Below are 16,030 nucleotides of genomic sequence, written 5' to 3'. Positions count from 1 at the left end.
CGTTCAGTCTTTTTGTTCTTTACCTATGGATGCGACCCAGTCGTTCTGTCTTTTTGTTCTGTACCTATGGATGCGACCCAGTCGTTCTGTCTTTTTGTTCTGTATCTATGGATGCGACCCAGTTGTTCAGTCTTTTTGTTCTGTACCTATGGATGCGACCCAGTCGTTCTGTCTTTTTGTTCTGTACCTATGGATGCGGCCCAGTCGTTCTGTCTTTTTGTTCTGTACCTATGGATGCGGCCCAGTTGTTCGTTTTAAATGTTCCATTGCCATACTGGCTGGCAACGTTCTTATCCCTTGTTTGCTAGCTAGCCAACTACGGCTAACATACAGTCACGTTGAACAGAACAGCAAAGTAGCTGCATTTGTGTTTGTTTAAGCTATTTTCTAGTGAATTTACTTGGATAAATCCATAACAATAAGCTATTGATGCACGATTTCGCCTCGCATAGAAAATGTGCTCTCTCTCTCACCATTCAGAATTAGAGCCACCCGTTGCATAAGGGAGTCCATAGAAGGGTGCAGCTTTGTTTATGTTAACAAAACAAGGCAACCAACAGCAATAATGTTCTGTTTAGTTTTTATATTGATACTGGACACATAAACCAACAAGTGTTTCTGGATGAGGGTAAAGTCACATGACTTTCTGTTAAAGTCCCTTTCTAGCCATCTGAGAAACTTCCAGGAACTCAAAAGAATCCAAGCACATGTTCACATCATCAGAAAACACTAACTGGACACCGAGCCACTTCTCGCTTGGAGAACATTCATAAAGTGGGTCTTAAGGGACTTTTCTGACTAGTGTACCCATGGTGCATTGAGTGAACAGCTGAGTTTGATCACTGAGACCCCCAGTGAGATAAGATGAGATCTGTTTTTAGTCTCACCTCGATTAGTTCAGATCTGGTTCTAGTCTCACCTCATTCTCCTTGATTACTTAAGATCTGGTTCTGGTCTCAACTCGTTCTCCTTGATTATACAAGATCTGTTTCTAGTCTCACCTCGTTTTCCTTGATTCATCAAGATCTGGTTCTAGTCTCACCTCGTTCTCCTTGATTAATCAAGATATGGTTCTAGTCTCACCTCGTTCTCCTTGATTGATCAAGATCTGGTTCTAGTCTCACCTCGTTCTCCTTGATCTCGTACTTGGTGACTTGTTTCCCCTGGCTCTTCCTCCGCAGCTTCTTCAGGTCCGTCTGAGAGCGCTCCAGAGAGTCCTGCTTCAGCTTGTGCTCCGTCTGGTACCGCTTGAATGTGGCCTGGATGAGAGATACAAAGGTTAAGATAAGTTTGATGTAGTGATGGAGAGGACTTTTGCTGAATGCAAGGATAGGGGATATTGAGGAGAGAGGAGACCATAATTAAGTGTGTATTTACATACCTGCATACGTAGACATGCAGACCCGTACACAAACATGCACACACACACACTCCTTGTGATTAGATTGTCCTTTGCCAAAGTCCTATAGTGGTCAATGTACTTACAGTCATATATTTGACATCCATCTCTGTTTTCCTCTCCAGCTCAGCAATGATTTCTTTGTGGAACCGCTTGAACTGAACAGAAAGAATCCAGTTCAAGTCGATATATAAACATTTAACAATAGCATAACCATGGCAAGATGGTGACATCAGAATAAGAGTTGCGTGGCTGAGCCAGAGGAATGTAGCTGTGATAATTGCTTTCTAACTGAGGGGAATTCTAACAACAGGTCTTATCTACCTCTCCAAATAGTTAAACATTGACTACTTTCTCCTTCCTTCGTTCTCGCAGATATCTCAGAAATAACTAACCAAGCTTCGTTGGCATGTCGCTTTACTTGGAGCCCAGTGAAAGACAAGTAGGAGCCTTGTAAATGCTTTACTACAGTTCTGAATGTGTAATACATGTATACTGTAGTGAGAATACATTTTATTTGATCATCTCTTCTTATTTACTGACCAATACTATAAATATTCATAGATCAAATCATCTTAAATTCAACAATAATCATATTTTCAAAGTTTATCTGCCTCATGCAGAGGATACAATAGGTATTAAACTGTAAAGTGACATTTTTTCTTGAGAACTCTTTCCCAACAATGCGGGGATAATTTTTTCCCTCATCAATCTACACATAATACCCCATAATGGAAAAGCAAAAACAGGTTTTTATTAATGTTAGTTCATGTATTACAAAAATAAAAAAACAGAAATACCTTGTTTACATTCTGTAGCTCAGTTGGTAGAGCATGGCGCTTGTAACGCCAGGGTAGTGGGTTCGATCCCCGGGACCACCCATACGTAGAATGTATGCACACATGACTGTAAGTCGCTTTGGATAAAAGCGTCTGCTAAATGGCATATATTATTATATTACATAAGTATTCAGACCCTTTGTTATGACACTCAAAATTGAGCTCAGGTGCATCCTGTTTCCATTGATCATCCTTGAGATGTAACTACAACTTGATTGGAGTCCACCTGTGGAAAATTCAATTGATTGGATATGATTTGAAAAGGCACACACCTGTCTATATAAGGTGCCACAGTTGACAGTGCATGTCAGATCAAAAACCAAGCCATGTGGTCGAAGGAATTGTCCATAGAGCTCCGAGACAGGATTGTGTCGAGGCACAGATCTGGGGAAGGGTACCAAAACATTTCTGTAGCATTGAAGGTCCCCAAGAACACAGTGGGCTCCATGATTCTTAAATAGAAGAAGTTTTGAACCACCAAACTCCCATCCGTCTGTGTTGATGGGAGAACCTTCCAGAAGGACAACCATCTCTGCAGCACTCCACCAATCAGTCCTTTGTGGTAGAGTGGCCAGATGGAAACCACTCATCAATAAAATGCACATGACAGGCCGTTTGGAGTTTGCCGTAAGGAACCTAAAGGCCCCTCGACCATAAGAAACAAGATTCTCTGGTCTGATGAAACCAAGATGGAACTATTTGGCTTGAAGAGTCACGTCTGGAGGAAACCTGGCACCATTCCTATGGTGAAGCATGGTGGTGGTTGCAACATCATACTGTGGGGATATTTTTCAGTGGCAGGGACTGGGAGACTAGTCAGGATCGAGGGAAAGATGAGCAGCGCAACGTACTGAGAGATCCTTGATGAAAACCTGCTCCAGAGCGCTCAGGACTTCAGACTGGGGCAAAGGTTTACCTTCCAACAGGACAACGACCCTAAGCACACAGCCAAAACAACACAACAGTAGCTTCGGGACAAGTCTTTGAATGTCCTTGAGTGGCACAGCCAGAGCCCAGACTTGAGCCCGATTGAACATCTCTGACAAGATCTGAAAATAGATGAGCAGCGATGCTCTCCATCCAACCTGACCGACTTGAGAGGATCTGCAGAGAAAAACCGAAGAAACTCCCCAAATAAAGGTGTGCCAAACTTGTAGCGTCCTACCCAAGAAGACTCAAGGCTGTAAATGCTGCCAAAGATGCTTCAACAAAGTACTGAGTAAAGGGTCTGAATACTTATGTAAATGTGTTATTTCCCTGATTTATTTTTGTTGTTGTAAATTTTCAAACATTTCTAAAAACCTGTTTTTGCTTCGTCATTATGGGGTATTGTGTGTAGATTGATAAGAAAAAAAAACAATTTAGTCCATTTTAGAATAAGGCTGTAACTTAACAAAATGTGGAAAATGTCAATGGTTCTGAATACTTTCCAAATGCACTGTATATAACAATGAAAATAGAATAAAAAAACACAGAAGAAGCACGATGACAGCTGAAGAAACATGAGAATGCACCTGCTTCAGTCTAGACCATCTGTATTGTATAGTATTGTAACTTAGACGTAGTGAGTGATGAGAGATGATACTGTCTACGAGCTAGTTGTGTCTTGCTCTTGTCACAGTGACAACACCAGTGACACCAACCAGAATCACTTGATTTCCTAGACTATGCCAAGCCTCTCACCCCCAGGCCTCAACAAGAAACCCAACAGACAAAACAGAGAACACACAGGAATGGTCTAAATGAGAAAAAAACAGTTGTCTTGTGTCCAGGTGGGATTTCCCTCTAGGCTTTGTAGTGTTCTTGGTGTGTTTAGAGGATAAAGGAGGTCTGTTAATGTCACTGTGAGAAAGTCACTGTGAGAAAGAGATTGTTGGCATAGAGGACTATGGATATGTGTGTCGACATGAACATCCAACGCAGGTCAAAGAGAATAGTAACCCTTGACTTCAGTCTTCCACTTAATTAGCGATTAGATGGTAAAACTACCAAGAGAAGAAGTGACAGTAGGTCAGCAGGAAAACTTACGTTCTCCTCCAGCTCCAGGTGAACCTTCCTGTGCACCTCAGAGATCTCCATCAGAACCACACCTGTAGGGAAAAGATCATATATCATATTATACAGGTAGCTGACAAAATAAAGGAAACACCAACATAAAGTGACTTAATTGGGTGCTGGGCCACCACGAGCCAGAACAGCTTCAATGTGCCTTGGCATAGATGCTACAAGTGTCTGAAACTCTATCGCAACGAACCGCCCTTGCTGTCTCTGCCTGGCCGGTTCCCCTCTCTCCACTGGGATTCTCTGCCTCTAACCCTATTACAGGGGCTGAGTCACTGGCTTACTGGTGCTCTTCCATGGCGTCCCTAGGAGGGGTGCGTCACTTGAGTGGGTTGAGTCACTGACGTGGTTTTCCTGTCTGGGTTGGCGCCCCCCCCTTGAGTTGTCCCGTGGCGGAGATCTCTGTGGGCTATACTCGGCCTTGTCTCAGGATGGTAAGTTGGTGGTTGAAGATATCCCTCTAGTGGTGTGGGGGCTGTGCTTTGGCAAAGTGGGTGGGGTTATATCCTGCCTGTTTGGTCCTGTCCGGGGGTATCATCGGACGGGGCCACAGGGTCTCCTGACCCCTCCTGTCTCAGCCTCCAGCATTTATGCTGCAGTAGTTTATGTGTCGGGGGGCTAGGGTCAGTCTGTTATATCTGGAGTATTTCTCCTGTCTTATCCGGTGTCCTGTGTGAATTTAAGTATGCTCTCTCTAATTCTTTCTTTCTCTCTCTCGGAGGACCTAAGCCCTAGGACCTTGCCTCAGGACTATCTGGCATGATGACTCCTTGCTGTCCCCAGTCCACCTGGCCGTGCTGCTGCTCCAGTTTCAACTGTTCTGCCTGCGGCTATGGAACCCTAACCTGTTCAATGAACGTGCTACCTGTCCCAGACCTGCTGTTTTCAACTATCTAGAGACAGCAGGAGCGGTAGATATACTCAATGATCGGCTATGAAAAGCCAACTGACATTTACTCCTGAGGTGCTGACTTGTTGCACCCTCGACAACTACTGTGATTATTATTATTTGACCATGCTGGCCATTTATGAACATTTGAACATCTTGGCCATGTTCTGTTATAATCTCCACCCGGCACAGCCAGAAGAGGATTGGCCACCACTCATAGCCTGGTTACTCTCTAGGTTTCTTCCTAGGTTTTGACATTTCCTAGCCACCGTGCTTCTACACCTGCACCTACTAGAAGGTTTAGGCTGGGGTTCTGTACAGCACTTTGATATATCAGCTGATGTAAGAAGGGCTATATAAATAATGTGATTTTGATTTGATTTATTGGAGAGATGAGGCACAGATCTTCCACAAGAAATTCCACAATTTGATGTTTTGTTGTAAAACACTGTCTCAGGTGCCGCTCCAGAAACTCCCATACGTGTTAAATTGGGTTGAGATCTGGTGACTGAGACCAGGGCTGTGCACACACCATTCAGCAGTGGTGTAAAGTACTTCAGTAAAAATACTTTAAAGTACTGCTTAAGAAGTGTTTTGGGGTATCTGTACTTGACTTTACGATTTATATTTTCGACAACTTTCACTTTCACTTTTAATGTACATTGTACTCTATATATTCATTTTATTATTCATACTTTTACTTTTACTTTTGATAGGTAAGTATATTTTAGCAATTATATTTACTTTAGATTCTTAAGTATATTTAAAAGCAAATACTTTTTAGTATTTCCCAGGGTGACTTTCACTTTTACTTGAGTCAATTTCTATTAAGGTATCTTTACTTTTACTCAAGTATGACAATTGGGTACTTCTCTTCACTGCCATTCAGGGGGCAGGTTCAGGGGTCAGGTCCCCCACTTGAAAAACAAAATGACTTCCATAATTCACATCTCAAAATTCATAACATACCAAATGCCTGTAGCAAAAAAAAATTTGAGCATAGGCCTATTTATTTCTGCAACAACACATTCACTCAACATCACAAATTGTAAGCAAGCTAGTTACAGTGCCTCCTAAACAGATGATCGACATCGGGGAAAGATGGTGAGCTATCAGCTAATCATTGACGTTGATGATTGATGTAGATCTGCAAGTTAGCTAGCTCAATTTATTTTACTAATTGTGATTTATCTTCAATGCTTGTATCAAATAATAACTTCATAATATAATACTCATAATCTACTAACTCAAACTAGAGGCTTGTGTGTATATTTATTATGGTGGTAAGCTAGAATGTAGTCGACCTGTGTTGCTGCTAACTCTAGAAGAAACTGATGGAGTTGGATCAGAGGGTTGTTGATTCTGTCGCTCCTCTCTATGTCTTTCTGCTTCTCTCTGCTGCATGTATCAGCCAACCAGACCAAATATTGATGATGATGTAGGTTAAATCAAGTGTTATAAAGTGTGAATCAAATGTTATGCTGTTGTGGCAGTAATGTTGATATTTAAACTAGGTAGCTAGCTACACACACTCAAATGGTGACCACATCCCTCGACCCATGCATGTTTGGATACAGGGACTGCGATCTCCATAAAGGGCAGACTGGGATAATAACACAACCAGGAGTGTGCGAGCTCCGTACAGGGCAGACCAACAGGCGCAACCAACGGACAGGGACGGGGGTGGCGAACTTGACGACATCAAGATGACTTGCTGGTTCCGAACAACAATGAAATAAATGTATAGAAAAAAAGTTTTTGTGAAATTATACCACCACCACAGGAAGGGCAAATGGGCATGTACTCTGCACAGGTAGAGCTCTATCTGTGTCATGGCTGTTGAAAGGAGAGGACCAAGGTGCAGCGTGGTGAGCGTACATTTTCTTTTATTAATCAAAATGACGCCGAACAAAACAATCAACACTACAAACACAAACCATGAAGCTCAAAGGCTATGTGCCCTAAACAAAGTCAACTTCCCACAAACACGGTTGGGAAAAAGGGTACCTAAGTATGGTTCCCAATCAGAGACAACGATAGACAGCTGTCCCTGATTGAGAACCATACCCGGCCAAAACCTAGAAATAGAAAATCATAGAAACACAAAACATAGAATGCCCACCCCAACTCACGCCCTGACCAAACCAAAATAGAGACATAAAAAGGATCTCTAAGGTCAGGGCGTGACAATCTGTGTATGTGCCTGACTGCCTGTGTATGTGTATGTGCCTGACTGAGAAACAAACACCTCTTTCAAAATCAATGAGATATCTTCTTCTAGCGATTGTAGCCAAAATAATGGGCAACTGGGCATTTAAATACATGACCTTAAGCATGATGTAATGTTTTAATTGCTTAATTAACTCAGGAAACACACCTTTGTGGAAGAACATCCTTAAAATATACTTTGTATTTACTTTATTTTGTCAGTTACCTGTACATCATATACAGTGAATTCGGAAGTTTACATACACCTTAGACAAATACATTTAAACTCAGTTTTTTCACAATTCCTGACATTTAATCCTAGTGAAAATTCCCTGTCTTATGTCAGTTAAGATCACCACTTTATTTTAAGAATGTGAAATGTCAGAATAATAGTAGAGAGAATGATTTATTTCAGCTTTTATTTATTTCATCGCATTCCCAGTGGGTCAGAAGTGTACATACACTCAACTAGTATTTGGTAGCATTGCCTTTCAATTGTTGAACCTAGGTCAAACATTAAGGGTATCCTTCCACAAGCTTCCCACAATAAGTTGGGTGAATTTTGGCCCATTCCTCCTGACAGAGCTGGTGTAACTGAGTCAGGTTTGTAGGCCTCTTGCTCGCACACGCTTTTTCAGTTCTGCCCACAAATTTACTATAGGATTGAGGTCAGAGCTTTGTGATGGACACTCCAATACCTTGACTTTGATGTCCTTAAGCCATTTTTCCACAACTCGTGACCAAGCTTTAACTTCCTGACTGATGTCTTGAGATGTTGCTTCAATATATCCACATAATTTCCCTTCCTCATGATGCCATCTATTTTGTGAAGTGCACCAGTCCATCCTGCAGCAAAGCAACCCCACAACATGATGCTGCCACCCCTATGCTTCACGGTTGGGATGGTGTTCTTCGGCTTGCAAGCCTCCTCCTTTTTTCCTCCAAACATTACAATGGTCATTATGGCAAAACAGTTCTATTTTTGTATCATCAGATCAGAGGACATTTCTCCAAAAAGTATGATCTCGACCCATGTGCAGTTGCAAACTGTAGTCTGGCTTTTTAATCACCACCTTCCGGAGACACCTGAAACCCCACCTCTTTAAGGAATACCTAGGATAGGATAAGTAATCCTTCTCACCCCCCCCCCCCCCCCCCTTTAAGATTTAGATGCACTATTGTAAAGTGACTGTTCTACTGGATGTCATAAGGTGAATGCACCAATTTGTAAGTCGCTCTGGATAAGAGCGTCTGCTAAATTACTTAAACTTACTTCTAAAGCCATAACATCATTTTCTGGAATTTACCAAGCTGTTTAAAGGCACAGTCAACTTAGTGTATGTGAACTTCTGACCCACTGGAATTGTGATACAATGAAATAATCTGTCTGTAAACAATTGTTGGAAAAATGACTTGTGTCATGCACAAAGTAGATGTCCTAACCGACTTGCCAAAAGTATAGTTTGATAACAAGAAATATGTGGAGTGGTTGAAAAAACAAGCTTTAATGACTCCAACCTGAGTGTATCTAAACTTCCGACTTCAACTGTATCTGCGGTATGCAGGTAAACGACATCTAGCCTGGGTTCCAGTCATAGAGAAACACATTCAATATTTCTGTGATACTGCCAGTCTATTTCTTCTTTCGTCAACAATATGTTATCTTATTTGGCATGGCCAGGATATATCAGTGGTGAATCAATGCAGAAACTTTCAGACAACCAGGCTAAAGGAAACTATTGCGTTTGAATATGTGGAGGACATCTATAACCCTTTTTCCTCAAGTTGCTTGGCGGCAACAACGTCCCTGACAGCCTGGCCGGCATGGTAATGGCTGAGACATCACGAGGAGAACAATGGGTTTTCACAAAGTTGTTGTATCTGCTCTTTCCTTATGCTTACACAAGCAATGTTGACTTTAGGGGTGAAGAACAAACCAAAACATCATGTGTATTTTATGTTTCATTAAGTCATGAGGAGGTTTTACATACTGCATGGATGACATTTATTTTTGACACAGTAGTGTTGGAACAGTGGTAACTCAGTAGTTGTCATTGACCTGACACAGAGACAGAAACATCCCCATTGAGAGAACCCACATTGAACGCCATAGGAACAATAGCAGTCACTACAGTCAACAGAAGCAGACAATAACAGCGGGACAATTTACAGTACAGACACAGACACAACGGGGTGACATCTAGAGGTTATGTAGATTAGCCATATTTTTTGGGAATGAGTTTTAATTGCATTCTATAACCACCTGCCACTAGAACCACCTAGCTACCACTAGAAGGTCTGCTTTTTACAAAATGTTATATTGCATTGTCATAGTTTGTCATGTTTAAAATGTTCTCTGCAAACACCTGCAACAAGTAAACCATCCACCCACTCCTATCACCTCAGTATTAATTCAGTTATAATCACAACCGCGCCTGTGGGACCATATAAACAGAATCAACCCAAACAAACTGAGCATACATACATTAGGTAAGCACGCACAAACACACACACACGCACCCCCCCCCCCACACACACACACACACACCTGGCGTGATCCCAGAACTGCTGAGACAGAGCTGTAACTCTCGGGCTGCCTGCAGCTACAACAACATTGCCCTCTGAAGGTCAACAGAACGTACTGGTAAATGCTGCCATTGTACGGCAGAAGGGAGAGAGCAATGGGATGGAGGTGGGCTCTTGGCAGGCTGTTTATACTGCACCAACAACAGCCTGCTGCAGAGTGAGAGGGCTGGTGTGTAGTGAGAGGGCTTGTTTTCAAACAGGTTACAAAGTGAGAGGGCTGGTATTCGTATCGACACACACCTGCTAATTTCCTCTCTGACCTCTCTGAGAACCAACTAACGAACCACATATTCTGTCCATATGTATAGTAGCAGAACATGAGAAACGGTGATACTGTAAATAATGCTGAAAAAAAACTAGATGACTTCACCAAACTGAAATTAACTTATGTTCACATGTTGATGGGTGGAGAGCAGCCGATCATTACATAAAATCTGTGGTCAAGAGTACACACATCCTCTATTGGACTAAGAGGGACTAAATGTTGAAAAACCCTCAGTTTGAAATGAATGCAGTGGCTAAATCAGGCTATCCTGCTATCACGCATAATACATCTGGGTGAAGAGCATTGTGGACTATACCCTTTAGAAAGGTTAAGCATCCCATATGAAATGTCCTCTTGAGGTTGTGACTTGTTCTGACTGACTATCCCCTACTCATCTCTCTCCTTCCCCTCTCTCTCAGACCTCCCCTCTCTTATTCCTCTCCCCCCTCTCTATCCTTCCCCTCTCTCTCTCCCTCTCTATCCTTCCCCTCTCTCTAAGACCTCCCCTCTCTTATTCCTCTCCCACTCTCTCTCTCCCTCTCTATCCTTCCCCTCTCTCTCAGACCTCCCCTCTCTTATTCCTCTCCCCCCTCTCTCTCTCCCTCTCCATCCTTCCCCTCTCTCTCAGACCTCCCTCTCTTATTCCTCTCCCCCTCTCTATCCTCCTCTCTCTCTCTCTCTCTCTCTCTCTCTCTCTCTCTCTCTCTCTCTCTCTCTCTCTCTCTCTCTCTCTCTATCCTTCCCCTCTCTCTCAGACCTCCCCTCTCTTATTCCTCTCCCCTCTCTCTCTCCCTCTCTATCCTTCCCCTCTCTCTCAGACCTCCCCTCTCTTATTCCTCTCCCCCTCTCTCTCTCCCTCTCTATCCTTCCCCTCTCTCTCAGACCTCCCCTCTCTTATTCCTCTCCCCCTCTCTCTCTCCCTCTCTATCCTTCCCCTCTCTCTCAGACCTCCCCTCTCTTATTCCTCTCCCCCTCTCTCTCTCCCTCTCTATCCTCCCCTCTCTCTCAGACCTCCCCTCTCTATCCTCCCCTCTCTCTCAGACCTCCCCTCTCTTATTCCTCTCCCCCTCTATCTCTCCCTCTCTATCATTCCCCTCTCTCTCAGACCTCCCCTCTCTTATTCCTCTCCCCCTCTCTCTCTCCCTCTCTATCCTTCCCCTCTCTCTCAGACCTCCCCTCTCTTATTCCTCTCCCCCTCTCTCTCTCCCTCTCTATCCTCCCTCTCTCCCAGACCTCCCCTCTCTTATTCCTCTCCCCCTCTATCTCTCCCTCTCTATCATTCCCCTCTCTCCCAGACCACCCCTCTCTTATTTCTCTCCCCCTCTCTCTACCTCTCTGTCCTTCCCCTCTCTCTCTCCCTCTCTATCCTTCCCCTCTCTCTCAGACCTCCCCTCTCTTATTCCTCTCCCCCTCTCTCTCTCCCTCTCTATCCTTCCCCTCTCTCTCAGACCTCCCCTCTCTTATTCCTCTCCCCCTCTCTCTCTCTCTCTCAGACCTCCCCTCTCTATCCTCCCCTCTCTCTCAGACCTCCCCTCTCTTATTCCTCTCCCCCTCTCTCCCTCTCTCTCCCTCTCTATCCTTCCCCTCTCTCCCAGACCTCCCCTCTCTTATTCCTCTCCCCCTCTATCTCTCCCTCTCTATCATTCCCCTCTCTCCCAGACCACCCCTCTCTTATTTCTCTCCCCCTCTCTCTCCCTCTCTGTCCTTCCCCTCTCTCTCTCTCTCTCTATCCTTCCCCTCTCTCTCAGACCTCCCCTCTCTTATCCCCCCATCCCTGTACTCCTCTCCATCGTATGCTGTGTTAACCAGGCATATGACTAGGTAATGACATTTGACCCTGTAATCCTCCACTTGGCTCTGGTCTTAGTCTCAGCAATCTGTGTGCTACAATGTTTAAAAACTAGGGGGGGGGGGGAAGACATCTCTCTCTATCTCTTTCTTTCTAAAACATTACAAAGGCATCTGTTCCTGCTGTCTCCAGATTGACCTACCCAAGAAAGGAAACATAGTATTGTTCATAATACTGAAAACATAGGCCTATGTGTACATCTCTAAACATTGCTACATCTACAATATAAGAATTCATAAAACTAGCCTTATGTTCAGCGGAATTACACCCACAATAATAAAAGGCTTCCTTCCCCGCTTGACTGTTTGTGTCTGTTTGTGGTGCATCCTTTCTGGAACCACCCACTAATGACAATGAGACTTTTACCCCAGACTTATCACAGCCAGTCTGTCTTTAGATAGTTAATGGTGGCACCACTGGTAGAGGTCTCATTGTGATACTGTCTGGTTTTTACAGGGACTTTATAACGACTTGATCATTATTATAGAAACATCCTAGGGTTGGGCAGTGTACTGTGTGTACCATATCCTGGGAATTTGTCCAATACCGTCAATACCGTTTTTTTATAAATTGGAATATTTGTATTTTTTTTCAATAATGCAGTCAACTTGTGCACTAGGTAATAGATACGTTTCTCAAGACAGCCTATTTGAGCCAGTCACGTGTGTTTGTTTACAAAGAAGCACAATGAGCAAAACGGGAGTTTCATGAGGTGAGTCACTCCTGCTGCAGCGCAGCTTAAGGGAGGTGATCGAGTTACGTGTCACGTTCTGACCTTAGTTCCTTTGTTATGTCTTTGTTTTAGTTTGGTCAGGGCATGAGTTGGGGTGGGTAGTCTATGTTCTTTTTTCTATGTTGTGTTTATGTGTTTGGCCTGGTATGGTTCTCAATCAGAGGCAGGTGTGAGAATCATACTTAGGTAGCCTGTTTTCCCCCATTTTAGTTGTGGGTGATTGTTTTCTGTTTTGTGTCTGCATTGCTTGCTGTTTGGGGTTTTAGGCTGGGTTTCTGTACAGCACTTTGAGATATCAGCTGATGTACGAAGGGCTATATAAATAAAATTTGATTTGATTTGATTGGTCTGCACCAGACAGAACTGTTTCGGTTTAATTTTTCGTTCTCTTGTTGTTTTTGTATTTAAGTGTTCTGTTCTATTAAATATCATGAACACTTACCACGCTGCGTATTGGTCCGATCTCTCATACTCCTCGTCAGAGGAGGACGAATCCCGTTACATTACGCTTGTATGAAATTCACTACACTACCAATGTCTATCCGCTATATATCTTCTAACTATTAAATGAACTATCTAAGATGTGCCAAATAAATTCTCTGCAGCAGGTTTCTGTTAACTTGCTGATGTTAGCTAAGCAGCTGACTTTAGCGTGGAAGATAAAGCTACTTCGTAACAGCAGCAGAGACAATCCCTTCCTATATTAAGATCTCTGCTGTCTAATATTTGTTTTGTGTGTGATGCAAACTGTGTTTTGAGATAGCTACTTGCGTAACTTTAAGCAGGGTTGTCTTAGTAGTTCATGTTAGCATGCGCCCGTTAGCATTTACCTAGCATCCGCTATGGGAATTGCTTAACACTTGTTAGCATTTTGTATTTGTTAACTGATATTTTTGGGCCTTTTCGTGACGTTCACATCTTTTGAGACTGGTTATACAGTATATCCTGAGATGGAACCGTCATGGAATGAAGGTATGGAAATCTGGATCCTGCCCAACCTTACATCCTGACACCTATGTGTTATAGCCTTTATGTTTATTGGTGGTGTTGATAGCACATATAACTAAGCCTGTCACCTTTCACATTCTTATCAGGTGATGTGGTTTATGAACAGTGTAGGCCTCTGCCAAAAGAATACCTGCCATTTTCTCATAAGTGTAATAAGGAAACATTGTGAGCAAATTCTTAATCTTATTCGATGACGAATTCAAAAACATTTCAACAGGTGATCTGTTCAGGTTATTCATATGTACCAGTTGTATTACTACAGTGCCTTCTGAAAGTATTCATAGCCCATGACTTATTCCACATTTTGTTTAGCTACAACCTGAACTCAGAATTGATTAAGTATTTTTTTTCTCTCACATCTACACACAATTCCCCATAATGACGAAGTGAAAAGATGTTTTAGAATTGTTTTGCAAACTTATTGAAAATGAAATACAGAAATATCTCATTTACGTAAGTTGTCCCACCGCTGAGTCAATACTTTGTAGAAGCACCTTTGGCATCGATTACAGCTGTGAGTCTTTCTGGGTAAGTCTCTAAGAGCTTTCCACACCTGGATTGTGCAACATTAGCCCATTAGTCAAAACTGTAACTCGGCCACTCAGGAATATTCACTGTCCTCTTGGTAAGCAACTCCAGTGTAGCTATGGCCTTGTGTTTTAGGTTATTGTCCTGCTGAAAGGCAAATGTGTCACGTCTGCTCCCGCTCTTCCCCCTCTGGCGCTTGAGAGTGCCAGGCTGCCCTGTATCACGCACTTCTATGATCCATTACGCACACCTGCCTTCCCTCGTCATGCGCATCAGGGATATTGGACTCATCTGGACTTTTTTGTCTTTGTTTTCTTGCATGCTTATTAAATGTTTGACTCCCCGTACCTGCTTCGTCTCTCCAGCGTCATTCCATGTGACAAAATTAATCTCCCAGTGTGTGGTGGAAAACAGACTGAAGCAGGTTTTCTTCTAGGATTTTGCCTGTGCTTAGCTCTATTCGGTTTCTTTTTTATCCTGAAAAACTCCCGAATCCTTAACGATTACAAGCATACACATAACATGATGCAGCCACACCTATGCTTGAAAATATGGAGAGTGGTACTCAGTAATGTGTTGTATTGGATTTGTCCCAAACATAACACTTTGTGTTCAGCACAAAAAGTGAATTGCTTTGCCACATTTGTTTTGTATTACTTTACTGCCTTGTTGCAAACAGGAGGCATGTTTTTGAATATTTTTATTGTGTAAAGCCTTCTTTCTTTTCACTCATCCAAATTGTAATGAATAACTTCACCATGCTCAAAGGGACATTTTCAAAAACATAATTGCACTTATTATGGAGTATTATGTGTAGGCCAGTGACAAGAAATCTCAATGTTATCAACTTTAAATGTAGCCTGTAACACAACATAATGTGGTCAGGGTGTGAGAATACTTTCTGAAGGTCACTGTATACTACTATACTATTAGTTAGTATTGGAATGAACTAAAACCGTTGTATCTACGGCTGATTGAGCTAGGTGTGGTTACCTCATACACAGTGACCAAAGCAGTGACATTTGAACTTTGAGATCATAACTCTCCACTTTGAGATAGTCCTCACTCTCATAAAACAATAATGATAACACTTACAGGGTGCATTATAGAACATGTCACAGCATGAGTCTGACGCCATATGAACAACACCTCTTTGAATCACGGCCAATGATATTGCAATCTTGAAGCCACACATTCCAACGGCAGGAAGGGAGAGTTAGTGTTTTGATGTTGCCATGGTTGGAAGTCTTCGTTCTCTGATAGTACTTGGATATGAATCAGACATCGGTGGCACTCAGCTCAGGACGTTAGCGCTAACATGCAAACCCACACACACACACACACACACACACACACACACACACACACACACACACACACACACACACACACACACACACACACACACACACACACACACACACACACACACACACACACACACACACACACACACACACACACACACACACACACACACACACACACACACTCACTCCCTATGGTACTGATGCTACTGAACCTTGACTGAACTAATGGAAGGGGAAAAGCTGACCAGAGACTGTTTCTTTAGAAACTGGATTTAGAAGTGGATAAAAAATCATTTGCAAGGACATAGGAGGAGATTAAGAAACACCAAATTCCATAATTTGGCACTTGTTAAGT

At 42.8% G+C, this 16,030-nt stretch overlaps 1 protein-coding gene across 3 annotated transcripts in view; it reads right to left on the bottom strand.

The window, feature by feature from the left end:
• Positions 1–16,030, bottom strand: part of LOC124040186 (brain-specific angiogenesis inhibitor 1-associated protein 2-like protein 1) — a 48,321-nt gene that overhangs the window by 14,792 nt on the left and 17,499 nt on the right. For all 3 annotated transcript variants that reach the window (XM_046357117.1, XM_046357119.1, XM_046357118.1), the window contains exons 4-6: positions 4,267–4,328; positions 1,486–1,557; positions 1,125–1,259 (exon numbers count right to left, since the gene is read on the bottom strand). In XM_046357117.1, coding sequence (XP_046213073.1) covers positions 1,125–1,259; positions 1,486–1,557; positions 4,267–4,328 — 269 coding nt within the window. The remainder of the gene's footprint in view (positions 1–1,124; positions 1,260–1,485; positions 1,558–4,266; positions 4,329–16,030) is intronic.

Source organism: Oncorhynchus gorbuscha, linkage group LG07, assembly GCF_021184085.1.
Source record: "Oncorhynchus gorbuscha isolate QuinsamMale2020 ecotype Even-year linkage group LG07, OgorEven_v1.0, whole genome shotgun sequence".
Classification (NCBI taxonomy): domain Eukaryota; kingdom Metazoa; phylum Chordata; class Actinopteri; order Salmoniformes; family Salmonidae; genus Oncorhynchus; species Oncorhynchus gorbuscha.
Note: the sequence above shows the minus strand (reverse complement) of the source record. Positions and strands in the feature narration are given on the sequence as shown.